The 25,912-nt window shown below is 41.2% G+C and overlaps 11 protein-coding genes across 11 annotated transcripts; 7 read left to right on the forward strand and 4 right to left on the reverse strand.

Annotated features, from left to right (window-relative positions):
- Nucleotides 1–125: 125 nt before the first annotated feature.
- On the forward strand, nt 126–1,271 carry AW171_hschr52990 (uncharacterized protein; the record flags this gene model as incomplete). The annotated part of the gene is made up of 1 exon (XM_018132666.1): nt 126–1,271. One exon carries the CDS (start codon nt 126–128, stop codon nt 1,269–1,271), a length of 1,146 nt encoding a protein of 381 aa, XP_017988053.1.
- A 374-nt stretch (nt 1,272–1,645) lies between these two features.
- On the reverse strand, nt 1,646–2,506 carry MTW1 (MIND complex subunit MTW1; the record flags this gene model as incomplete). Its single annotated transcript, XM_018132665.1, has 1 exon — nt 1,646–2,506. One exon carries the CDS (start codon nt 2,504–2,506, stop codon nt 1,646–1,648), a length of 861 nt encoding a protein of 286 aa, XP_017988054.1.
- Nucleotides 2,507–2,972: 466 nt separating this feature from the next.
- On the forward strand, nt 2,973–4,478 carry AW171_hschr52992 (pyruvate kinase; the record flags this gene model as incomplete). The annotated part of the gene is made up of 1 exon (XM_018132664.1): nt 2,973–4,478. The coding sequence occupies one exon, from the start codon at nt 2,973–2,975 to the stop codon at nt 4,476–4,478; it is 1,506 nt and encodes a 501-aa protein (XP_017988055.1).
- A 160-nt stretch (nt 4,479–4,638) lies between these two features.
- On the reverse strand, nt 4,639–7,104 carry REV1 (deoxycytidyl transferase; the record flags this gene model as incomplete). The annotated part of the gene is made up of 1 exon (XM_018132663.1): nt 4,639–7,104. The coding sequence occupies one exon, from the start codon at nt 7,102–7,104 to the stop codon at nt 4,639–4,641; it is 2,466 nt and encodes an 821-aa protein (XP_017988056.1).
- Nucleotides 7,105–7,686: 582 nt separating this feature from the next.
- TYE7 (Tye7p) lies at nt 7,687–8,580 on the forward strand (the record flags this gene model as incomplete). Its single annotated transcript, XM_018132662.1, has 1 exon — nt 7,687–8,580. The coding sequence occupies one exon, from the start codon at nt 7,687–7,689 to the stop codon at nt 8,578–8,580; it is 894 nt and encodes a 297-aa protein (XP_017988057.1).
- Nucleotides 8,581–9,661: 1,081 nt separating this feature from the next.
- Nucleotides 9,662–10,570, forward strand: AW171_hschr52995 (HEL219Wp; the record flags this gene model as incomplete). Its single annotated transcript, XM_018132661.1, has 1 exon — nt 9,662–10,570. The coding sequence occupies one exon, from the start codon at nt 9,662–9,664 to the stop codon at nt 10,568–10,570; it is 909 nt and encodes a 302-aa protein (XP_017988058.1).
- A 185-nt stretch (nt 10,571–10,755) lies between these two features.
- Nucleotides 10,756–11,865, reverse strand: RBG1 (GTP-binding protein RBG1; the record flags this gene model as incomplete). The annotated part of the gene is made up of 1 exon (XM_018132660.1): nt 10,756–11,865. One exon carries the CDS (start codon nt 11,863–11,865, stop codon nt 10,756–10,758), a length of 1,110 nt encoding a protein of 369 aa, XP_017988059.1.
- Nucleotides 11,866–12,266: 401 nt separating this feature from the next.
- Nucleotides 12,267–15,191, forward strand: FUN12 (translation initiation factor eIF5B; the record flags this gene model as incomplete). The annotated part of the gene is made up of 1 exon (XM_018132659.1): nt 12,267–15,191. One exon carries the CDS (start codon nt 12,267–12,269, stop codon nt 15,189–15,191), a length of 2,925 nt encoding a protein of 974 aa, XP_017988060.1.
- Nucleotides 15,192–15,396: 205 nt separating this feature from the next.
- Nucleotides 15,397–20,331, reverse strand: RPA190 (DNA-directed RNA polymerase I core subunit RPA190; the record flags this gene model as incomplete). Its single annotated transcript, XM_018132658.1, has 1 exon — nt 15,397–20,331. The coding sequence occupies one exon, from the start codon at nt 20,329–20,331 to the stop codon at nt 15,397–15,399; it is 4,935 nt and encodes a 1,644-aa protein (XP_017988061.1).
- Nucleotides 20,332–21,543: 1,212 nt separating this feature from the next.
- Nucleotides 21,544–24,213, forward strand: AW171_hschr52999 (Zn(II)2Cys6 transcription factor; the record flags this gene model as incomplete). The annotated part of the gene is made up of 1 exon (XM_018132657.1): nt 21,544–24,213. The coding sequence occupies one exon, from the start codon at nt 21,544–21,546 to the stop codon at nt 24,211–24,213; it is 2,670 nt and encodes an 889-aa protein (XP_017988062.1).
- Nucleotides 24,214–24,611: 398 nt separating this feature from the next.
- Nucleotides 24,612–25,508, forward strand: RPA43 (DNA-directed RNA polymerase I subunit RPA43; the record flags this gene model as incomplete). The annotated part of the gene is made up of 1 exon (XM_018132656.1): nt 24,612–25,508. The coding sequence occupies one exon, from the start codon at nt 24,612–24,614 to the stop codon at nt 25,506–25,508; it is 897 nt and encodes a 298-aa protein (XP_017988063.1).
- Nucleotides 25,509–25,912: the final 404 nt, after the last annotated feature.

Consider the following 25,912-nt stretch of genomic DNA (forward strand, 5'->3'; position numbering starts at 1 on the left):
TCATTAAGAGTTAATCACAGAGATACATATCGGTTAATTATAATTGGCAATTGCCCACTAGCATTGAATTGTTGTGCGAAAGCAATTTGAGGATTATTGAGACTGCAGGGCAAAGTATACTAGCGATGGAATTTAATTCACCTCAGCCAGAACATGCACAATTGTATGGTCATATCCTGCCCAAGGGTGGTTCTACGCTTTATAATGGATTGCAAAAGGCGGGCGGAGTGAAGGGTTCTAACAGTGGAAGTATCTGTGTCAGGGGTAGTAGTAGTACCGTGTCAGAGCGTCCTCATGGTGCGGGTGACACAGTACGGAGCTCAGCCACAGACTCAAAAAATGGACACGAGAAAGATACAAGTAAGGATAGCCTTATACCATCTCCTCCTTTATCGCCCAAACTTGCGCAGCATCCTACCTCACATGCTGCTGGAGGTGAAGTGAAGGGAGATGGGGGAATGCGATTGGGTGATATGGGAGAAATAGTGGTCACGCCTAGTTGGGACTCAGAGATGACATCGAAGAGATATAGGTATGCTACACATGGGTTTCTTTCTCAGTATCGTCTACTAGGGTACGGTAATGCAAGCTCCAATAGGCCTAAGAGGTCTACCATGGGAGCGTCTGCGGTAGCGGCCAGGCGCATAGCCACACGTTATAATAATAAGTCATATGCTTCCGGATCGGACTTTGAGAAGGTGTATAGGACAAGAAGAGTCACTAAGAACACTGGAACACCCCTAGCGGAGACTCCAGACCTGTCTACTTCAGCGACACTGTCCAAGTCGTCACCTCGCGCCAGCCGCAAACCGAAAAGGATACGCCCATATCAGGGGCAGCAGTCCTCATCTCAACTGGCATCTACTAGGGACCTTCATGCTGCACCTATCTACGTACCCAATATGAGTTGGGAAATGCTCCCTGACTACTCTCCGCCCCTATCGACCTTGCCCGCTAATAATAGTAACAAGTGTCTCAAGGTGGAATGGAAAGGTTCCTCTATGGACCTTTCTGCTGATCCATTGAGACACAAACTACATCCTGCGGAATTGGTTTTGGCGCAGACACTTAGATTGCCCTGCGATTTGTACCTTGACTCCAAACGCAGGTTGTTTTGTGAGAAAGTGCATCGTTTGAAGCAAGGAATGCCGTTCAGACGTACTGATGCCCAAAAGGCTTGCCGCATCGACGTGAACAAGGCTTCACGTTTATTTGCAGCTTATGAAAAGATTGGTTGGTTAAATGATGACAATTTTGCCAAATACTTGTAAGATTTAGGTTTTCTTCGGGATATGACTATTTTTGGACAATTCACTACAGATAGCGGTTATATTTGTGTCTTACATACGAATCGCGTGCATGCGATCATTTTACGCAGTATGGAGGTTGTATCAATATTATTGTAATTAATTCATCATCATGCTTGTGGTCACCTAATTAAGGTTAAGTTTAGGTCGTTTTCTATCGATTTTTATGGTGCAGGTTGGATTTGAGAGTATCCACACTACCTCTATATTACAATAGGTTTTATCAGTTTTCTATCGATGGTTTTAGCGCTTCTGGTGGTTATATTGCGCTCCGGTTTTCTATTCAAACATTTTGTAATGAATGTCACTTATATATACTACATTAATTCAAACTTCATTCATGTGTGTTTCTGTATAGACGACCAGTCAGGGTGGCTCAACAATTCCTCGCTACAAGAGCTTGGAGAAGTTGCGGATTTGTTATCCTCAACTGAGACCGCTTGTTCTGTATCACTTTCCTCCTCATTACCAAACAGGGTGTCAACGACTTCCTTCGTACGATGTGCAATGTAGCCTGGCCTGCTAGCTCCACTTTCACAGCATTCGCTATACTTGTCGAGTAACGCCGAAATGTTCTTCGAGTTACAGAACTCCTCGTTTTCCAAGTACAGCGTACGCAATTGCGTTGCCAGCAACTTCAAAGTGTCTCCAACCGGTTCCAGACTCTTTGCAAGAACTTGCATCTCGTCGTCAGAGCCGCCTCCCTCCAGCAGCTGCAAAACAAGCTCCTTAAATTTCTTAACATTGGCGAACGCCTTGCTGGTCTCACGAAGTCGGGCTCGCAACAGCGAGTGCAATGCAAATGCCTCTTCAACAGCTGCGTATTTCTTTCCAACTAGCTCGTCGTTGCATTCATTGAGCTCCAGCCCTTCGTAGTGTTTCAGCACAAAAGTCCCATCTTCCAGCAGCTGCGCTGGTATACTAACCACGTTTCGCAGCACGTATAACTCCAACCGATCTAGATTCTTATCAACCACATTCTCTAGTAGGGTTTCCAGCTTAGCAGTACCTAGTTTGATCTCATCAGTATAATCTCGGCCGCCAATGCGGCTGCGTTGCTGTAGATATCTCTCCATAGCCTCAGTACACCGATACATCACTTCATTCACAGTATTTATCAGATCGTCAACCAGAGATACCGGAGGAAACTCCAGCAGCTCGGTCAACACCGCAGTAGACGACATAGTAGGCGCTGACATCTTCGTCACTCTTGGCCTGTGCAATAAATAAATCGTTAGCGACGCCAACGCGCGCTTATCACCCTCAGCAACAGCACGTGACTTGGCTCGGCACGTGGATAGCACGTGGATAACACGTGGAAGCACGTCCTCGCACGCCCGTTCCTTCACGTGGTTTATGCGTGACTGTTTTTCGGCATCCACTTTTACGTCCCGAACACGAAGCCAGCTTCGTGATGCCCATCTGATGTGAGAAGCAAGTGAACAGATACGTATGTAGCAAAAGATGATGCCCTTCAACATGAAAAAAAAAACCCACCCATAGTTTTAGTTACTCCCAAGTCCAGACATTTCAATTCTTCTTTTAGCGTTGCTAATACTCAATGCCTATATAAGTAACGAAATTTTTTCTTACTAGATCTCATCTATTAATTTTGCAGCTTTTTTTTTAAAGGTAACATTAACATCACTAAACATATCATACATAATGGAATCTAGATTAGGCTGGTTAGCTAGTTTGAACACTGACACCGGTTCTTCCTTGAGAAGAACCGCTATTATTGGTACCATTGGTCCAAAAACCAACAACCCAGAAACTTTGGTTGAGTTGAGAAAAGCTGGTTTAAACATAGTGAGAATGAACTTCTCTCATGGCTCTTACGAATACCACCAATCCGTCATCGATAACGCTAGAAAGTCTGAAGAACTGTATCCAGGCAGACCATTAGGTATTGCTTTGGACACTAAGGGTCCAGAAATTAGAACTGGTACTACTGTAGATGAGGTAGACTACCCAATCCCACCAAACCACGAGATGATATTTACTACTGACGACAAGTACGCTAAGGCATGTGACGATAAAATTATGTACTTGGACTACAAGAATATCACAAAGGTGATTGAGAAGGGTAAAATTATCTACGTTGATGACGGTGTGTTGTCCTTTGAAGTTTTGGAAATTCTTGACGAAAAAACTTTGAAGGTCAAGTCTATGAACGCTGGTAAGATCTGTTCTCACAAGGGTGTTAACTTGCCAGGTACTGATGTCGACTTGCCAGCTTTGTCTGAGAAGGACAAGGCTGACTTGCGTTTTGGTGTAAAGAACGGTGTACACATGGTGTTTGCTTCATTTATTAGAACCGCTGAGGACGTTCATACCATCAGAGAGGTTTTGGGTGAAGACGGTAAGGACATTAAGATTATATGTAAGATTGAGAACCAACAAGGTGTTAACAACTTCGATGAAATTTTGGCAGTTACTGACGGTGTTATGGTTGCTAGAGGTGACTTGGGTATTGAAATTCCAGCTCCACAAGTGTTTGCAGTTCAAAAGAAGTTGATTGCTAAGTGTAACTTGGCCGGTATTCCAGTTATTTGTGCTACTCAAATGTTGGAATCCATGACTTACAACCCAAGACCAACCAGAGCTGAGGTCTCTGATGTTGGTAATGCTGTTTTGGATGGTGCTGACTGTGTCATGTTGTCCGGTGAAACTGCTAAGGGTAACTACCCAATCAATGCTGTCAAGACTATGGCTGAAACTGCTTTGATTGCTGAACAAGCTATCCCATACATCCCAACCTACGATGACATTAGAAACTTGACTCCAAAGCCAACCTCTACCTCTGAAACTATTGCTGCTGCTTCTGTTGCTGCTACGTTCGAACAAAGAGCTAAGGCTATTGTTGTTTTGTCCACTTCCGGTCACACTCCAAGATTGGTTGCTAAGTACAAGCCAAATGTTCCAATCATCATGGTCACCAGAAACCCAAGAGCTGCCAGGTTCTGTCACTTGCATAGAGGTGTCTTCCCATTCGTGTACGAAAAGGCTTCTAACGGTGAATGGACTGAAGATGTTGAAGCTAGATTGAACTTCGGTATTGAACAAGCTAAGCAAATGGGTATTATTTCTAAGGATGACACCATTGTCACCATCCAAGGTTTCGCTTCTGGTGTTGGCCACTCCAACACTTTGAGAGTTTTGACCGTTTAAGGTGTTTCTTCTGCATATTTCTGCGAGTGATGTTATTTCTGCGAATGATGTAATTTAGCAGCAAGAACCGGAACTCTAGGTATGTTGTTTCTACGTATGCTTTTTGTAAGCAAATGTTTTTAACCAGTTTATTATATTATGATAGATAGACAACTTCGTTTTAATTAAATGCAAATGTAAGATTAAGCCTGCGCTGGTCCTGCTGCTTGCACTGGTTTAACTTAACTGTCACAACTTTAAGTAAGAACTCTTCCCATTCTTGGAAGCCTTGGTTTCCATTCAAATTTTCGTTCAAGTCAAGCACTTGTATAATGAGTTGAGTGATATTCGCTAGGATCGGTAGTCTGGAAGGGCCCGCCTTCAACAACCTATCTAAGTAGCCTTCAAATAATCTTAAATCATCATGGTTAGGACCTTTTCCTATAATTGTCTGAGTTATCCAAGGAATCAAAAGTTTTCGTATCTGCTTGGTTCTGGTTAGCCCTTGGAAAGAGACAGGGGGCAACATTGAAAACTTAGCATTCGAAACTTCCTTACTCGGCTCTGCATTCGACGCATTTCTAGTTTCAAGCAGGTATGATTTTTCAGCTTTCTTTCTTATATTATAGTCTTGCTTAACCTCTTCGGCTAAATCCTCAGGTAGCGCATTCAGGAATGACTCACGAAGAGTACTAGGAAGCCGCTCGTAAATAGGCGGTGAAGGCATTTTCGTGGCATTAGTATCCCCATTCTTATTATATTTATCAAAAAATTCTTTAGCTGGAGTTTTCCTAACCAGTTTTACAGGTTTCACCAGGATCTGCTCTGTAGAACGGTTCTTAGGAGTATTATAAAGCTCCTTTCCAGACGCAAATGGTAGCTGCATTTGGTTTCTTGAGAGGCCCTCGCGCTTCTGCAGTTTCATTAACTGTAATGCAATGCCTCTGAGGTCCTTTGGTGGGCAGTGTATCATACGGTAGCTGCTTTTAGCTTCTGAAGCTATGATACCAGCGTGATCTGTTGGGACACTTAACCTGCTGCTGCGGCTATATGCATCACATTCTCCCATCCCTAGATACTTTTCCGTGATCTGGGAGACATGCGGCTTTCTTCGCATAATTTTAAGTACTACTTGAGAAGCCAGCATTCCCAGGTCATTTAGCTTCTTAACAATATACTGTACAAGCCGATCAATAAAAAGATCGATCTCATGTATAGTATCAAACCTTATACCCCAATTAATCTCAACTGATAATGAGCGCCTTGCAAAGTATTCCATTGGATTTTCTAGCATTTTCAATGACTCTAAGTCATCCTTACCGTGCAGAAGATTATCTACCTTAGCACCAGTACTAGGACCCAACCGCAGTACCAACTCATCCAATGAGAAACGATCCCGCACTTCAGAAATCGACGTTTCATGACCATCAGAGCTAGGAACCAGCTTTTCTGCAATTGATGGGCCAATTCCAGGCAAGTCGCGCAGCTTGCAATCACTAAGTAGACTGTTAGCACTTCTTACTTCGCGGCCATCGCTCAAAAGCTCATCATCCCCACAACACACAACCTGTCCATCTGGCTTTGCCTTTTTCAAAGCCAACCGTGCTAGTACCATTGAGCTACCGCATCCAAAACTCACCGTAACACCTGTTTTTTCCTCGATCTTCCGCCGTAACCGCGAACATATCAATCGACATTCTTCAACACTAGCTTCACCTCCCAGGACGCAAATCGCCTCATCGACAGATACAGGCAATACACTGTCAAACGCATAGTTGTCACGCAGGACATCGTAAAACTGGGCGGATTTTGCTTCGTACAAGTCGAATGCATAAGGCAGACAAACAAGACTAGGGCATAGCTCTTTCGCGTGTGACACCCACATTCCGTTACGGACCCCGAATTTACGCGCTACATAATTACAACTAGAAACATCTGAATTGTTCGTACCGTGTGAAACAGCAATTGGGATGCTCTGGTCGTAACCGTGCTTCTGTGCTGATACCGCTGCAAAGAAGCAATCGAAATCTACGTGAAATACACGCAGATGTTCTAATGGTCCAATACTACTACTACCGTCACGCAAATATCGTAAAACATAGTCTTCTCGAAGCCTGGCTTTCCAAGTGGAAAGCAGGTGCAGCCGAGAGTTACCAAAAAACGACTCTATAAATCCTGGATCCTTGCAACTAAGAATCTCAGAGTGACGGTTCTGATTCGGAAGCGCAAGAGAACGCTGATCCTCATCAATTCCCAAGACTGTATAATCTTGCCAATTAACCAGCCGTTTCGATTCCACGCATGCCATTACCCATTCCGGCCGGACAACTCGCCGTCCCTTATATGCAATACGCGTCCTCGCAGTTAACGTAGTGGCAATAATATGGGTCACATCTGATCCGCGAGATACATAGTGAATGAATTGACCTCCATGTAAAACTATAATCTGGCGCAACACTTCGCGATCGGGATCAGTCCTGCCATTGATATATATCTTGCAGCCCTTAAATACAGGGGGATACTCCTCTCCTAGCTCACGAAAGTTGCTACGCAAGCTATTTTCCTGCTCACCTTGCAAATGCCTTTTTTCACTGAAATATTCACCATATCCGTTATACACACCATTTAGGATCGATGATGGTCTCATTTTTCCTTTCTGGCATGGTTTTTAATACCGAGGGAAATATTCGGTTTCATGCATTTAAATTTCGTACGCTTAGGATTTATGCATCATGCATAATTTGTCCGAGCACTCGGGGATTGTCCGAAATATCTTGGATTCACGTGGTACAGCCGTGCCCCTCAGCATCCCTTATGTCAAATTTTGTTTCTACGTTGCCCGGAAACTAGTGCCTAATAAGAAAAAAACCACTGATTATTTTATTATTCCGTTACGTACTACTCTAGGATGGTTCTTAATTTATCCGACGTGTCCCTACGTAATCTAGAGGTTACGTAGATAAAAATGAAGATCCTTTTCTTAGCCTATTTTTCTTGTTCCGCATAACTGAATGAAACCACTATTATCGGAAAGTTTAACATTCCGTTGTTAATAATATAAAGAGTTGAATTTAGATTACTTTCACTCCAGAACGTGTATCTTTATCCCAATCACGAGTCTTTTTCTTATGTAGTACTTTATAAGTTTATCCTTAACGTGTATCAAGTTAATAGAGTCCCTGATCACTACAGGCAATTGTCAAGTAGGGAACAAGCAAGTAAGCAAGCGATGTCTTTGAGTATGATGAACAACACCGCAGCAAACAGTTTTGATGAGTGGCTTGCCCACGGGAAGCCAGGGAAGGAATGGAACATATCTGAGACGGGTTTGGAGGACACATCGTCTGCAGGATCGCCAACAGAAGCTTTCAACTCATTATTTGATCCAAGTAATGTTTTAGGACAGCAGTCAGATAGCGACACACTGTTTACGACATCGAACGATGTTTCGGTCATGAACTCGCCTACTCAGGTAAAGCATGAAGATTGTGAAGAGCTAAAGTTCAACTTGGGACTACTGGGGTCGCCTTTGGACTTTGAACTTTTAGACAGTGCTGTAAACGCTGCCGCGATGCGTAAGGATGCACGGGCTGAAAATGATGATGGTGATGATAGAACGATGCATGATAAAAATAATAATAATACAAATGATGATGATACTACTACTACTAATAATAATAATAATAATAATAATAATAACAGCCGTAATGAAAAAAATGAATTTTATAAACCAGCTCAAGATTATGATGACCAAACGACGTATACGAACAGCATTCCTGATACACGGAAGCGCAAGCGCGCTCCTCGCAAGCGTCTTACTCCTCACCAAAAGGAAGCACACAACAAGATAGAGAAACGTTATAGAATTAACATCAACACTAAAATAGCGAACCTGCAGCAAATTATTCCTTGGTTAGCATCGGAGAAAACAGCATTTGAAGTAGGAGATGCTCTAAAGTCTGGCGGAGATGACGCTAGTGCTGGCACCTCCAAGTTGAACAAAAGTATTATATTGGAAAAAGCTGTTGACTATATCCTCTATTTACAAAATAATGAGAGATTGTACCAATTGGAAGTACAAAGGCTAAAGAGCGAGCTAGCAACTCTAAAGAAAGGACTATAATTACGACTATAAAATAAAATGCCACTTTTCTAATGATCCCTGGTGATGGTTACTATTAGGAGGACAACCTAATGATACTAATGAAGATTTTCTAAGTCAAGCTTGCTGATAAATGTCATTTGTACGGTTTTTTTATGTATGAGTTTATGAAGTTCTTTAAAATCGACTATTTTGTTTTAGACTAGAGGCGCTTCTAAGGCTACAACCGTCATTTTTGGTTAAAGGTTTGCATAAACTATAGCAGCAGTGCTGTAAGATTAATGAAGGACTGGCTGCTAGAAGAGTCTTGATTATCACAGATGGATGATCGAGATCCAAATCATGCATTTTGTATATATTTTGACATTGATGCAATAACAAGCGCTGTCGGTATATATTTAGCTAAACTTCTGACGAACCCATACGATTACAGGTGAAGAAGCATACAGACGACCGGTTTATGTTTTACACGATATTGAGTACAATGTTAATGACTGATAATTCCAAAGTTTATGTACCACGAGCAATTAATGAAATAGAAAATCTGACGTCCTAATGACGCCTAATATACTTATATCAGTAGGCAAGGCCTATTTGGAAACTCTAATCATTGCCGGTGCTTGTTTTTCCGTTACGTTATGGTGAATATATGTGATGTCAAAAATCATTACATAAGCATGATAAAGATAACAACCCGCTTTAGCTTAATAGCTAATCAAAGGAGTTGCTCCAACGATTGTTTCTGGTCGGATTACTATACTACTAATCCTAACTGGGATTTTATAACGTGGCTGTGATTACAGTTAGCTGCCTCTCAATACCTATTATACTCATGCGTTGCCACGGCTACTTATTATAGTTTTCACGTGATAGTCACATGATAGTTCTTGTTTCTTCTTCGCGCATTAAGAAGAAAAATGCAACGATCTTTCGAAAAAGAAACATACTCATCAGCGGGAAGCGCTATTCCGATGAGCTACTGGAGACAAAACTGACTATTTTACGTTAGTTCTCCTCTTACATTGTTTCGAACTTTTCCATTTAACTACTAGGCTATTGCCAGTGCTAATTACTATTGGATTAGAGGGTCACTGTCTCAAATATGTCATCCTTTCAACATCGTTATGAATTAGCCAATGCGATGGACCAGATTCGTCCACAGCAGCTTGACGCGAATGTTTTATTTGGTCCGGTCAACTCTATATCGCAGAGTAAATTCATTGCAGAGAACAATATTCGATTTTTCATATCCATCGGGTTTAAATGCTCTCAAGTTGTTGAATACTGTAAGTCAATACCTATTGATGACTACCTTATGATCATTATGGAGGATGGACTAGAGACTGAGAACGAAAGCAGTGACATTAAGGAATTCCGGATTAAGCATTCAGCAAAGTTGCAACATGTGCTGAAAATGAATAATGGTACAAATAGCTCACAAGGCTGTGGCTACCTCACACCCCAACCTGAACCAGTGCCGGCTCTATATCGTCCGCTTGCTGAATATAGCAGTAATGTGATTCGATCTAGTTGCGTGACAGCGTTGGAAAACTTCAATGATCTATTATCTATTTTCCGCAGGTCGCAATTAGGTAACGTGTTAGTTTATTCGGCTAATGGAAATGATGAAAGACTAACGAAATTTTTGGTGTCCAGTGTTATCAAGTCCAACGTTCATATTAGCCTACTCGAAGCATTCCATCATGTAAAATCACTAAGAGCAACTGTTGAAGTAGAACAAGATGCTTCCCTATTTTGGAGCTCGAGTTTAGTGGCCTACCATGAACGCGTTCGAGCGAAAGAACTTTTCTGGGGAATCGGATCCCCTACCACTGCATCATATTCCCAGCAACAATTTGGATCCAAACCGATTGCAAAAAGACGTAATGATTCGCCTTCATGTGATGAAGAGCAGATGAATAAATATCTGTCGCCGGAGCCTTCGCATCCGACGCGGGCTATTTGCACGCCTAAGAAACGATTCATACCTGGCGCATCTCTAATGGATTGAAGAATGCAGTCTCAGGTTGTATAATTATGTTCTATTGAAGTTCTCTGTGTATTATTGGCTTGTATTTATTCTAGATTACATGTGATGTGCGGGATACAAGGTTTGTAGAGTTTAAGTAATAGGGTTAAGTTCGAGAATTTAAGTCATAAGGTAAAGCGAGAAACGCCATTCAAAGAAGCTCATTCTCATTTCTTTAAAATGCTTACAACGTCCTCGTCTTCTAGAACATGGGAAAGACCGACGTATTGAGGCTGATGTTTCACACTACTACCGTAAACTAATGCATTTCTGAACTCGTCCACCAAAGACTTGTGGATCTGGTTACAGAAGTCCTTGACGGTGCAGCGATCTGAGCGCAACACAATAGGGTCGGTGAAGTCTGGCATCACACCCTTGGGTTTTGTATATACACGTACCAGGTTCAATTTCTGCCACATAATCTGCAGAAGCTCGTCAAGGTTCCACTCTTTACCGCTGGAAATTGGAACAGCATTTGGAATTCTGTATAGAAGCTCCAGTTCTTCAATTGACAAAGAATCGATCTTGTTCAACACGTAGATGGCTGGGATGTATCTTCTTGACGGAGCCTCCAAAATATCAATTAGGTCATCCACAGTTGCATCACACCTAAACGAAATTTCAGCACTATTAATTCTATATTCACTCATAACAGCTCTAACCACATCAGGGTCCAAGTGCGTTAAAGGAACCGTATTCGTTATAGATATACCACCCTTTTCTTTCTTCTTTACAACAATATCTGGTGGCTGCTTGTTCAAACGAATACCAACACCTTCCAACTCCTTCTCAATAATATGCTTATGATGCAAGGGCTTATTAACATCCAATACGATGAATAACAAGTTACATGTACGAGCAACTGCGATGACCTGACGACCACGACCACGACCATCCTTAGCCCCATCAATAATACCTGGTAAATCTAACATCTGAATCTTCGCACCTTTGTACCTTATAACACCAGGAACGGTGACAAGGGTAGTGAATTCATACTCAGCTGCCTCGGATTCAGTACCAGTAAGCTTGGAAAGTAGCGTAGACTTACCTACGGAAGGAAAACCGACAAAACCAACTGACGCCACACCCGTTCTAGCAACATCAAAACCAACACCACCACCGCCTCCACCTCCAGCAGAAGCACCTTGTAATAATTCCCTTCTTAACTTAGCCAACTTTGCCTTAAGTTGACCCAAATGGAAAGAAGTGGCCTTATTCTTTTGGGTACGAGCCATTTCATCCTCGATAGCCTTAATTTTCTCCACGGTGGTCGACATTTTGTAAAATACAGAATTCTAATTGCTATCCAGCGCTGATTATAGCTGAAGAATCGCTCTAAGTGCTATAAATTCACTTTAAAATCGTCAATTAACAGTTTATTAGATAGCAATAAGCGCGATGAGGAATTCCATGTTGCTCGTGGTAAATGATATACTGAAAAATTTTTCGATATTTATTTTTTAAAATGTAACTAATATAATTAGCACTTGAACATTTTATGATGAGGTCACTGTAAACATACTATAAAAGTTAATTTAGTACTCTTATTCAAGGGTATTTTTTTACTTTAACTGTGTCTTTGTGATTGCTTATAATTGTGCATGATCGTGTGTATGACAAATAGAATTTTCAGTCGGTAGTTGAACAGAAAGCCAAAATCTAGTAAGGGCTACTAAAAATGGGTAAAAAAACTAAAAAGAACCAACCAAACTTCTGGGACGAGGAAATTGAGGGTGAAGATCCTCAATCCCCCACTGTGAACTCTGCAGCTGCAAGTACTGTTGATGAAACTGTTGAATCTGCAGGTGGATCTGAGATTGAGGCTGCAGAAGGTGTTGAAGGGGATTTCATGTCTACCTTAAAGAGCTCCAAGAAAAAGAAGGATACCAAGGAATCCGTTAAGGACGAACAAAAGCCCGTTTTGAAGTCTAAGAAGGAGAAGGAGAAGGAAAAGAAGGAGAAGGAAAAGCAGCTGAAGAAGGAAGCCGCCTTGAAGAAGAAAGCTCAGCAGCAAGCTCAAAAGGAGAAAGCGAAGGAACTTCATGCTGAGAATGTCATGAAGCTAAAAGCCGACAAGGGTGAGAAGGCTTCAGGAGAAAGTAGCCCTGCTCCTGCAAAGAAAAAGAAGGTTCCTGCCGGTCTTGCTGCTTTAAAGAAACAATTGGAGTTGAAGAAGCAGTTAGAGGAGCAAGAGAGACTTGCTAGAGAAGAGGAAGAAAGATTGGAGAAAGAAGAGCAGGAGCGTTTTGAGAAGGAAGAAAGCGAGCGTCAAGCTGCTTTGCAAGCTAAAAGAGAGAAAGACAAGGCCAAGAAGGAGAAATTAAAGGCCGAAGGTAAGCTTTTAACAAAGAAGCAAAAGGAAGCTAAGAAGTTATTGGAAGCAAGACGTGCTGCGCTTTTAGCTTCTGGTGTTCAGGTTGCTGGTTTGGCAAAAAAGGATGACGATCAATCGTCATCTGATAGGCCAAAGAAGATTGTTTACAATAAAAAGTCCAAGAAGACAACAAAACAAGTGGAAACCAAAGAGTCAAAAACTGAGACTAAAACTGTGAAGGAATCCACTGTTGATGACGAGGAGGATGTTTTAATTGATGACTGGGAGAACTTGGCTCTTGATGATGGTGACGAAGACGAAGACGACAAGCAGGATGAGAATTCTGACGATTCTAATGAACAGGAACAAGAAGCTGGAGAGCAAAAGAAAGAAAAAGCTGCTGCTGCTGCTGCTCCTTCTCCTCCTCCTCATCCAGCTCCATCTCCTATATCTACTCCTGTTCCACTAACAGAAGGTAATAAGGATTTGCGTTCCCCAATTTGTTGTATTTTGGGTCACGTCGATACCGGTAAGACTAAATTATTGGACAAAATCAGACAAACTAATGTGCAAGGTGGTGAAGCCGGTGGTATTACGCAGCAGATTGGTGCTACATACTTCCCCATTACAGCCATTAGACAGAAAACCGCAGTCATGGCAGCATATGAAGAACAATCGTTTGATGTTCCAGGTCTGTTAGTTATTGATACTCCTGGTCACGAGTCTTTCACCAATTTACGTTCTAGAGGTTCTTCCTTATGTAACATAGCCATTTTGGTTATTGACATTATGCATGGATTGGAGCAACAGACCATTGAGTCTATCAGATTATTGAGGGATAGGAAGGCACCATTTATTGTTGCCTTGAACAAAATTGATAGATTGTATGACTGGAAGGAAATTCCAAACAACTCTTTCAGAGACTCTTTTGCAAAGCAAAGTAGAGCCGTTCAACAGGAATTCCAAACCAGATTAAGCAACATTCAATTGCAATTGTCAGAACAGGGTTTGAATTCTGAATTGTACTTCCAGAACAAGAATATTTCGAAATATGTTTCCATTGTTCCAACTTCTGCTGTTACCGGTGAAGGTATTCCAGATTTGTTGTGGTTACTACTGGAATTGACACAGAAGAGGATGTCAAAGCAATTGAAATACTTGTCTCATATTGAAGCTACCGTGCTTGAGGTTAAGGTCATCGAAGGTTTTGGTACCACTATCGACATTATTCTATCAAATGGTTACTTAAGAGAAGGTGACCGTATCGTGCTGTGTGGTCTAAATGGTCCTATTGTCACTAATGTCAGAGCTCTTTTGACTCCACAACCTTTGCGTGAGTTGCGTTTGAAATCCGAATATGTTCACCACAAGGAAGTTAAAGCAGCATTAGGTGTCAAGATCGCCGCTAATGATTTGGAAAAAGCTGTTGCAGGTTCCAGATTATTAGTTGTAGGTCCAGATGATGATGAGGAGGATCTAATGGATGAAGTTATGGATGATTTGACCGGATTGCTCGACTCAGTCGACAAGACGGGTAAGGGTGTCGTTGTGCAGGCGTCCACCTTAGGTTCATTGGAAGCTCTATTAGATTTCTTGAAGGATATGAAGATTCCAGTTATGTCTATCGGTTTAGGGCCTGTTTATAAGCGTGATGTCATGAAAACCACCACCATGTTGGAAAAAGCTCCAGAATTTGCTGTTATGTTATGTTTTGATGTCAAAGTTGATAAAGAAGCTGAACAATACGCTGAAGAACAAGGTGTCAAAATTTTCAACGCTGATATTATTTACCACTTGTTTGATGCGTTTACAGCTTACCAAGAGGAATTGATGGAAAAGCGTCGTAGAGACTTTATGGACTTTGCTATTTTCCCATGTGTTTTGAACACTTTGCAAATTATCAATAAGCGTGAACCAATGATCATCGGTGTCGATGTTATTGAAGGCTCTTTGAGGATTGGAACCCCAATCTGTGCTGTTAGGACTGATCCAACTACAAAGGAAAAGATTACTCTATTGCTAGGTAGAGTTGTTTCCTTGGAAATAAACCATCAAGCAGTTACTGAGGTAAAAAGAGGCCAAACAGCTGCTGGTGTTGCAATGCGTTTAGGAAACCCATCCGGTCAGCAACCAATATGGGGTCGTCATGTTGATGAAACGGATGTTTTGTATTCTGGTCTTTCCAGAAAATCAATTGATACATTAAAGGATCCAGCTTTCAGAGATCAAGTACCAAAAACTGACTGGATGTTGATTCGTAAGTTGAAACCTGTTCTTGGTATCGAATAGCCACGTTCTGCCAATACAATTCTGTACTTTAGCAATTCTACGAAAGCATTACAAGCGTTTAGTAAATTACGTAATTAATATTAAAGCATGAGATATCTCAGCACTTAAAAGATAGCTCACTTTTATTTCACTAGAAAGGTTACAAGTCGAGTAACCGTATTGAATTTTCTTATATACAATTTATTAATATGAGTAGTTTTTTAACTTAAGCGGCATTAGGAACTGCGGTCAGGACATCAAATGCACCTGTACCAACAGCATTCAACTTACCAAGCACAATCCTAGCTGATGGAGATTTTAGTTCTTCATGTTCATTATCTAACACAGCCTTCGTTAGGAACTGACAAGTCGTTTCGTATGACATCTTCATCAATGCAGAAGTTGAAGATTCCATACCCTGTCTATTAAACGCCAAGTAAGAACCTTGTCTGGTCATCATGTCAGCAATCAAGTCTAAATGACGGAATGACACAGAAATAGCATAACGGGAGAAAACGTTATTAATTTCATTAACGATGGTATTTCTAGCAGCCTCGACACCGTAGGTTTTCAGAACAGCTGCGACATCGTTAGATGTAATACCATTAACATCAATAAAAGCATCCTGATCCCACATAGCTTGAAAGTTAACACCCTCTGTGACTAATGCACGTTTGTCACTTTCAGCCTCTGGGTAAATACAACGGTCGATATGTGGCACTTCTCTAATAACTGATTGGCGACAAATGTTTTCTACAATATTGATCATCAATAATTTTTCCGTGTCAGCAGCTAGGTCTAACTTGAATTCACACCATTTTCCATCTTCATCGTCAAAGTTGTACTTAGAGACAAACCTATGAGAAGAAATAATTGCAGATTGACGATCCTTTTGCAACCTATTCATGAATTTAGCTTTTTCAGCCTGTTCTGAAATATCATCTTCAGAGTCTGAATCGCCTTCACTCTTCAAGGCCTCATTCTCTTTATCAGAAATTTCTTCCTCATCAGATGTTTCTTCAGCCTGTCTTATAGTTTCCATCTCATCATCATCAGGATCATCGTATGAAACAGCTTGCTTGAGCTTTTTACGTGATTGCTCTTCATCGTTGTCCTCTTCTTCGGGATTGGAGACCTTCTCAGCAGCAACAAAATCTGTTTGTGATGCTGGTACCGCAACACCAACATCAGGTACGGTGCTCTTCTTCTGCTTCCTCAGCTCCTTCACAATTGCGCTTTCTAGTGCCGCTAAGAACTTCGTAGAGACAACAGTTTGTAACTCCTCTTTGGAAACATCATACTCTTCACCATACTCTTTTGAATCAAAGAATTTTATAGTAATCCCATATGACCGAGCACTGGTAGCACCAGTAGAGCCAGTAGTTTCGACAACAGTAACATTATCGACAACTTCTGAAAGCATAACTTTACTGACATTCTTACAGAAAAGATTGGCGGAGTCATCAGAAACATCGGGAAGAATTGGTAACCTCATTTGTGGAGTTTTAATAGCAGCAGATGCGGTCATAATAATTTCTCTCATACGTGGAATACCTAATGTAACATTGGCAGCACCGTGACCTGCAAAGTGGAAGGTGTTTAGAGTCATTTGCGTAGATGGTTCACCAACAGATTGAGATGCAATAATACCAACAGCTTCTCCAGGATTAATTAAAGAACGCATATACTTCAACTGCATCAATGCCCTGAACTTCTTTTCATTAATTGATGATTTGTTTTTGAACAAACTAGAATTAGACTCAATGAATTCCTCTAGTTTATCCTGGAATTTTTCTGAAACAGCTCCAAGGTACTTAGATGGATTGTACTTTGCCAGTACTGGGTCGTACTTATTCTTTTGAACATAATGAGGTACCTTGCTATTCTTTTTTCTGTGTTTCATTGCCTTTTTAGAATATTTCAACGCAGATTCAACGTCCAAATGTTCTATTAGAGCAGATGGGTTGTAGTTCTTTAATAACGCATCACAATTATTAACGCAGAAATTGAATTCCGTCAAATAGGATTCTTTTGTAACGTCAACCGCATCTCCACCATACAAGAATTGAACTAGAGTACCATCTCCATCTCTGACAGTGTTGTCATAAGAAACATGAATACCTTCAAGTTGTTTTGTCAAACAACGTTGCAAATACCCAGATCTTGCAGTCTTAACAGCAGTATCGATGAGACCTTCTCTACCAGCCATACAGTGGAAATAGTACTCTTGGGGTTTGATACCAGAGTAGAAACGACCTTTAATATAACCACCAGCCATAGCGTCAGTTTCAAATGGCTTAAATGCCGGCAAAGTTTTACCAGACACCATAACTGGGACTCTTCTACCTTCCAATGCTTGTTGCCCTAACAAACACATAATCTGGGAGACATTAACATTAGAACCTTTAGCACCAGATAAAGCCATCGCTTGCATAGAGTTATATGGGAACTTCTTCATTGTACCACCTGGCACACACTTGGAGACAACCTTAGATGTTATAGCGTTTACCTTTGAAGAAGTAACAGCATCAAGAATGCCCAGCTTGTTATCGTCACGCAAGATCTCCTCTAGTCTCTTGATCAATTCTGGATCATCACGTTTCACATCCTTATCTAAATTCGTAACCTCTGCAGCTGCGATACAGCCAATATCAGCAGAAGTTTTTAGAATATCGGTCCTCCATTTGTTGCCTTCGTCAGTTAATCTCAAATCGTCCATACCACATGTAAAAGCTGTGGAAGTGATATAGTTGGTAAATAATCTACCCAAAATAGATAGTACCTTAGAAGCAACGTCAGGACCATAAACTTCGTGCAGCGAGTGGACAATACCATACTTAGAAGCACCGTATTGAGATTTATCCAAAATACCACAAAGCAGCTCACCATTCTGGAATATAACCTCATTTTCCGTGGAACCCTTGCCCCAGTAATCATTCTTAATTTTATTAGTTGAAACAAGGTTAATACCAGGCATATCTGATGGAGTAGCATTTAACAAAACAGTGGTTATGATTTGCTTACCAGTCCATAAAGGAATTGGCTTAACAACAGCTGGAGGAACTGTGACGATTTTTGCCCTCATTGTATGACCTGCTTCTGGTCTGATACAGCCGTAGATGTATTGTTGGTATTGTTCTCTGGTAAAGAAAGAGTCCTTGTTGGTTAGCCAGACGCCCGCAGAAATATGATCTTGAATTAAACCTCTCACTGGAGAACCAGAAGTTGGGGTTAAGTATTGAGAATCAGTATTAGCTAAGTTAAAGGCTTCAGCTCTTGCATTTTCATTTTGAGGGAAGTGCATATTCATTTCATCACCATCGAAATCTGCATTGTATGCACCTGTGTTAGCATAATGCAAACGCAAGGTTTTCTCTCCTGGCAAAACTCTCACTTTATGTCCCATCATGGAGGCTTTATGCAAAGTTGGTTGACGATTCATAATGACAATATCTCTGTTCTTGATATGACGATAAACTTTCTTATTCAAAGCGTGCGTAGAGTTGTAAGCAGAAGGAGTCATCAATTGGTTGGCCAACGCCTTACGTTGTTCCAACGTCATGCCAATTAAGGACACCAAAGAAGCATCCTCATTCTGAATTTGGGTTGCACCCGGCCATTTGTCAGGGCCGTTAATAACCGCTTGACGCAATTCGGCAATGTTGTAAGCAGTAACAGGCTCTGGGTAAGTAAGCTTGGTAGCAAAAACAGGTGGAACACCAATCTCGTTGGTTTCAATGTTTGGATCTGGAGAAATGACCGAGCGCGCAGCATAGTTCACACGCTTACCCATCATATGCTTCCTAAACAAACCCTGCTTCTTTTCCAAAGCTTGCTTGATACCTGGAATTGGAACTTTTCCACCAGTGTTACCTTGGGCCTTACTAGAATCAATGAAGGCATTCACATCATTTTGAATAGTCACAAACGCATTCATCAGTCTGTTGAAGATGACCTTTCTATCCTCTATAGAAACCTTGTCTTTTTGCAGCTTAGACATTTCGTCATTGAGATCCCTGATCAGCAAAGATGTGGTTAAGATTTTGGATAGCAATTGATTCTGTGTGTTCTCGTGAACTTCATCGCCCAGCTTGGATGGCAAACGGAATCTAGTAGCTGGGACAACAACCACATCCATGAAAAACATCTCAGCCTTCACCATCTTTTTGCTCTTATTTGGTCTAGAATGGAAAACATATTGCAAAACCTCCTGCTCCTTCTTGAACACTGCTCTTAGAATGTTACGCACCTCGGTGGAAAGAATATATGTTGAACCAGCGGATTGCTTCGCATTCATGGTTCTTCCAGATCCGAAATCTTCGTCAACCTCTTCCTCATTCTCTCCACCAAGCTTTCTAATCTGTTTTTGCTTCCTAATCATATCTTCACGGATTAAGCCCTTCACTCGGTTATTCGTAAGTTGCTTGTCAGTCAATGCAGTCTCAAAAATCTTAGTAAAGCCGTCCTTTCTGAACTTTGGAGAGAACATACCACAGTTGTCACACTTTGGCCTGCCTAATAGTCTCTTGTAGAAGTCTTGCACAACCTTCTTCCTCTCGTCATTCACAGTAGCAGTAAAAGTCCCGCACGATGAAGTTCTACCTTCGGACATCGCCTTAGCTATCTGTAGATCAACGTACTCCTTCCGTCTCATCCGCAGCTCTTGCAAAACAGCTCCTGAAATATCTGTAGATTTTCCTTCTTCCTCTGCCTCGTCGGATGCAGCCTCCATACCGCTGACAGTTATATCGTCAACCTTATATGCCTCATCTATCAAACCGTATTGTAGCAGCTTCAACTTACATGCATAACGATGCACCTCTGCTTCCTTCAACCGAAACCGGTGGCAATACAAACACGACGACCTCAGGTAAATGTACAACTGGTTAAAGAATAAAGGGTTATAACAAGGAACTGGCAACTCAATGTGACCCTGATGACCAGAACAAAACTTCTCATCTAATCCACACGTAGCACACAAGTTACGTAGAAACGCTCCAAGCGATAAATCGTATAAACCGCCCCGAATAGGATGACCTAAATGATCCAGCACCGTAGGATTCGTAATCTGTTTCACAGACAATCCACGGATCTCTTCAGCAGTCATGATGCTGAAATCAACTCCGGTGATCTCCGCACCAACAGGCTTAGATATATCCATCGTTATTATCCTAGATCGCAATTACTGGCTCCTGTTGTCTTCTCTTAACTCTGTTGTGCGATGAGATGAGATGAGCTCAACTTGGCCTGCCGAAAAATTTTCAGAAAAAGAAACGATTGTCAACCATCGCTTTGTACGAAATCTGGCTCCCGTAAACACATTCCAGGGCCCATTACCACCTCGCAAGAATGCCCTTCCGCTGCCTCGACCCCTCCCGTCAATCCTGAGCATCCCCGTAAACCACATGCCCCTCCCGCAGCAATTGCGGCCGGACTCGTGCTCCAGTAGAAACCTCCGTAGGACCACGACTATCCTCCTCTGGTGTACGTGACTCCTAACTGTAGTCATATTCTGGCAATTACTTCCTAACTATCCCCAGCGCCGTGTCCTGTCTACTACTACGCGCCGTTCATTGTACAAGGATCTGTATACACAAACACTAGGAACGTCTCATAGCCACGCGATCTGTTCTCCGTCGGTAATGTAAGGGCTTCGGTGGCTCTAAACAGCGAATTTCGCAACTCGCAATGTAAAACTTTCCCCAGATAGCGTATCTCCGTATGCAAGGAATCTGTTGCAGCTGGTTGTTCCTTTATAATTCTATTCAGCGCTAAATAGCAGTCACGGAGATATATATGGCCGTGATTCCGAATCGGAGTTGTTGCCTTACCATATAACATAACATCCTACATGCAACGTAGTTGCAAGTAGAAGGGGTGTTAAGGAATACACTATAGTATTTAAATATACTCCAAGTGGTCACAATTACATCCAGTTTTCAATTTATATAGTATTTTAGTGTTTACATTCTTAATTAAATCTTAATTATTAGAAAAACCATTCACGATGGGGCTGTGAAGTTCTGGAAAAACAATTTAAGTTTGCTATGAACACCAGAGCCACGTACCGGTTGTATAATAGCAGATACAAGTAGATATACTGGTCCTGGGAGCTGCTGTTTGTCGTGAGAAGGCGTTATTATTAGGGCCTAAGTGGAAAGCGTGCTCTGTAGTAAAAAAGGAAAGAAAAAAAAGGATTAAAGATACCACCTATCCTGATGAATTTAATCATTACCTGATCGAGCTGATAAACAGAGCTGTGGATAGAAAAGTGAAATTACCTCTGCCAAGAACTACAAAGATTGAACCCCTTGATCCAGGGAGTATAAGGATTGAAGTGAACGGGAACGAACGTGGGACTTTACAGTGAGCGATGAGAAGAGTTTTGGCATGTGCTCGATGTAGGGGACATAAAATAAAGTGCGTTCATAACAATAAGCCCCCATGCTCATACTGTCAACATAAAGGAATAGCAGATAAATGTGTTCTATCGTTTCCCTTGACTAAGAAGCGGAAAAACATGGCTCCGTATGCGCAGGACGCTGGTATATTTCAGGCGGGTTATGAGCAGGGGGGTGGAGATAAACAAGATCAGTTGATTGGTATTCCAATTTCGCAGGCTGAGATACAGCAGCAGCCGCAGCAGTTGTATTCCCAGGTGGTTTATGATCCGCAGATGGTGAAACAGACGGGGATGGATATGTACAGGGGGGAAGGTGGTGGAGTTCCGTATATGCAAGGAGGAGTTATTGTTGGTAACGCATCGCTAGTGATGCGAGGTGGCCATCCTTCCCAGCCGCAAGCTGGAGGAGTGTTCCAAGGGGGCAGTGTGCCGATATCTGTGCCGAATAATATTTCTCCTGTCGTGGAGGGTTACATGCCCAATAATATGGGAGGGAAGACGGAGCCGGTTTGCGGTCTTCCGTACTGGAAACAGGAGATACAGATGGCGTCGGGACAGAAACTCCGCGATCTCACGGCTGCGATTCCGGTGGCGGTCGTGAAGTATGCCATTGAGTGGACGGTTGCGTCTTTTCCTGAGCTCCGTTTCTTCTATATGAGAAATGTTGAGGACCAAATACCACAAATGAATCCTGTTCTAGTTGGTGCACTCATGACGCATGCTGCATTTTACAATCCTGTAAGTTCTAATAGCAGGTCTCTGGTTGATGGTTACCAGTGGTTGGGGCCGGAAAGCTTTAATGTGAAGAACAGCATATACGAGAAACTCGTTATAGAGGCTATATTCAGTAGCGGCACTTTTCTTTTGAATCCAGACATTGAAGTTGCGAACGCCTTGTTGCTCTTGTCTAGTGTGAAATGGGGTCACAACGACTATTATACCTCATGGATGTTGCACGGCTGTGCAACTCGCATGTCGCAGGCCTTGTTTTTCGATGAGCCGTTCGTCAGGAAATGTAAAAATTCCACTATTCTAAATGAAATGAGGCTTCGGACCTATTGGTGTGGTTTTTTGCTAGATCGGATCATTTGCACTGGTGAAGGACGTTCATTTGCGATACAAGACTATCCCACCATTCCTCTACCCAAAAATGACAGCGATCTAGCCGCCGAATATAATGCTACTGGTAGGAATAGAGAGATCGCCAGTGACAAAATAAGTGAGAATACTTTAACCATTCAGGACTTTTACGGAAGTTTAAAAAAGCTTCCAAGCTCATTTTTATCTAAAAACGAACAGATAATGTTTATTAAGATGTACGATATTTGGGGACATCTAAACGAGTATTTGACCAGCAATAACGGTGTATCGAATAAGGCATTGAAAGTCTGGGATCCGGAGACCGAATTAGGTAAGATACGCACTGATTTGCAGAACTGGAGGGCTGTGCTCCCTGAAGAATGGGTCTGGTCAGCCGAAAAATACCGGAACGTTAACAGTTCTTTAAGAACTGACATTGAACCTATTATGATGAATTGTTTATACATGTTAAGCATGATATTTCTTACTAGAGCATTTTTGCCATTTTTGCCGCACTCAGTCGATAAACCAGAGGGTAGTGGATACGGGACTCCTCCTACAGAAGATTATTGGGTAGAAAACGCACGCACATGTTTTAAAGTAACAAGGGACCTATCTGCATTAATTAGCGTGTTATTGGATGAAGCTGTTCAAAAGTCCATGTCCTCTGATATAAAGTTTCCGGTATTTGCAACCCCATTTTTTAGCTTTGTCGCCTTTATTTGTGCAGTGCAATGCAGCTACGGTGCAAATTTTCCTTGGATGGACCCCGATCACAACTATTATGAGAAAGATTCAAATTCTAGCCAGTCTCTAGTTTACTGTTCTAAGAAAATGCTTGAATTATTGGAGCATAGGGTTACCTCGCATCCTGTAACGAAAACTTGGTTAATGATGGTTATTAAGACGCAGGAACTATATCGATTTGTATCTAATAACAAGGAACGCGCAAAAAAATTGAATTGGAACTGTTCTACGATAGGACATGCCAGGGATGCCTTACTGCCAGGCACTTTAACGGGCGGTAAATATCAAGATCTGTCATTCTTAAAAACAGAGGATGAGAATATACCTCAATACATGCGGTCAAATGATATGTCTCATATCGGAAACCATAATGTCTCACAAATAGATAATCCTGCGGACCAGCTACTTCCAGAACACTTACAAAATATGCCACCTAATACTATCAAACATCTAAACCTAAAGGTCAATAACTATGGGCAAAAGCTGCCGCCGCAAGGCTCGAATTCGCAGGCATCTGAACTACAGAAGACATCATCTGTATCGGCATTTCCGCCTCCACAAGCAATGTACCCTGTTTTTGCTGCTGCAAAAACCATATCTACTGATGGATCAGACCAGAAGTTTAATTCACTATCTATCAATGGAGTTCAACCAAACGTACATGGGGATGTCGCTGGTAATACTGTAAAAGTTACAAATCCTATGTCTAACCTGCCAAATCAAACTAGTACGGTAATGGAACCAGATACAGATAAGCTATCACTTCTATTTAACGATCAGGAGTTGGACTTACTACTTCAGTTTTCTATGTGATGAATCCGTTAACTTCATATCTAATTATTTAGTTAAAACTGTAGATGAGCGAGATTTTATAGAAAACATAGAATACTAATAGAAAAAAATTAAAAAATTTAGGAATAATTAAATTAATATAATGGGACTTGAAGACGTACCCACTTGTGCTGTTGATATCATTACCTATGGCTGCAAAACTATTATTTCAATTGAATCTATAACCATCCGGTCCCTACTTAAAATATGGATCGTTATTTACGAGATAGCTTTCTTTTTCTCTAACATGAAGAACTTGAAAATTTTGAGATGAGATGAGATGAGCTTCAAGGTACTAAAGGAAGAGTTTTAGAAATACATTTAGAGGATAAATCTAGTATTTATTGAGTGTATATTTGTATGGAACTCTAGAGGTCATAATGGTTGAAAAAAGGAAGTCTCCAGGACAGTTAAAAGCTTTAAAACTAATCAAAAAACATAAAAAGCAATTCAAAAATCCAATTGATGAGACGCATAAAACATCTCAATGCATCTGTCGCATACCTGTGACTATGTATGTGTCAATGGTACCGATTTATCAGCAAAATCCTCTTGAAGGTATTAGAAGGCAGCATTTGAATCCAATGTTAATGAAGTATAACTCCGACGTTGGAGGAGTTGTATTGGGCTATGAAAACATTTCTTTAGTAGATGAGAACCCATTTGGAGATGAAACTAAGGATGCTGAGGACATAAAATTGGTGAAATTGACTGCAGATACGCCGTTTGGTTTCAGTTGGTGCAAGGTTGACTTGATTGTATGGGCCCCACAAGTTGGTGATATTGTTGAGGGATGGATTTTTATACAATCAGCCTCACACATAGGTCTACTAATCCATGATGCGTTCAATGCATCAATTAAGAAGAATAATATTCCAAGCGATTGGACATTTATCCATTCTGAAGAAAGCGCTACCGCTGTTAATGACAGTTCCGATACCGCCAATTTCAAAAAGCACCGCTCTTTAGGTCATTGGGTTGACAGCAATGGAGAAGGTCTAGGTGGGAAGCTAAAGTTTGTTATTAAACACGTTTACACAACTGGTAGAATGGTTTCTTTGGATGGAACACTAATAGGTGATGACAACGTTACAAAGTCACAAGCGGAAAACTTGCCAGTAGTTTCTAACACTAAGATTATATTTGACGACGAAGTTTCACAGGAGAATAAGGAATCTCACAAGGATTTGAAATTAAGTGTTGTGACAGAAGATAACGGTGCGGAGATCGTTTATGAAAAAGATTCTAGTGACAGCGACTCGGACGCTAGTAGTTAGTATTTTTGACACTATCATTACTGCCAAGAAAGACGAATATGAAGATAACACTGCATTAGTTCAAAGATCCGTCATTATTATAGAGCCCATAGTGGATAATGACCTTCATGTAACTATTTAATATAATTAACGTTAATATCAAGCTCTATTGATAATTAAGAATTGCAAAAGGTACATTAGACAAGATTTACGAATTGTGCTCTTAAATAAACTGCTTGGGTTGATAAAATGACACTTAAGGGATATACTATGATTTTCGCACAATTTGTGTTAGTGAAATGACTTTCACACCTTAATATTCTCTAGCAAAATGTAAAAGTTTACATCAACAATCCAAAATACAAATAAAGACACAATTACTGCCATCAAATAAAATAATTAATAGCATTGCACTTACCTTAGGT

Source organism: Eremothecium sinecaudum, chromosome V, assembly GCF_001548555.1.
Source record: "Eremothecium sinecaudum strain ATCC 58844 chromosome V, complete sequence".
NCBI classification, from domain to species: domain Eukaryota; kingdom Fungi; phylum Ascomycota; class Saccharomycetes; order Saccharomycetales; family Saccharomycetaceae; genus Eremothecium; species Eremothecium sinecaudum.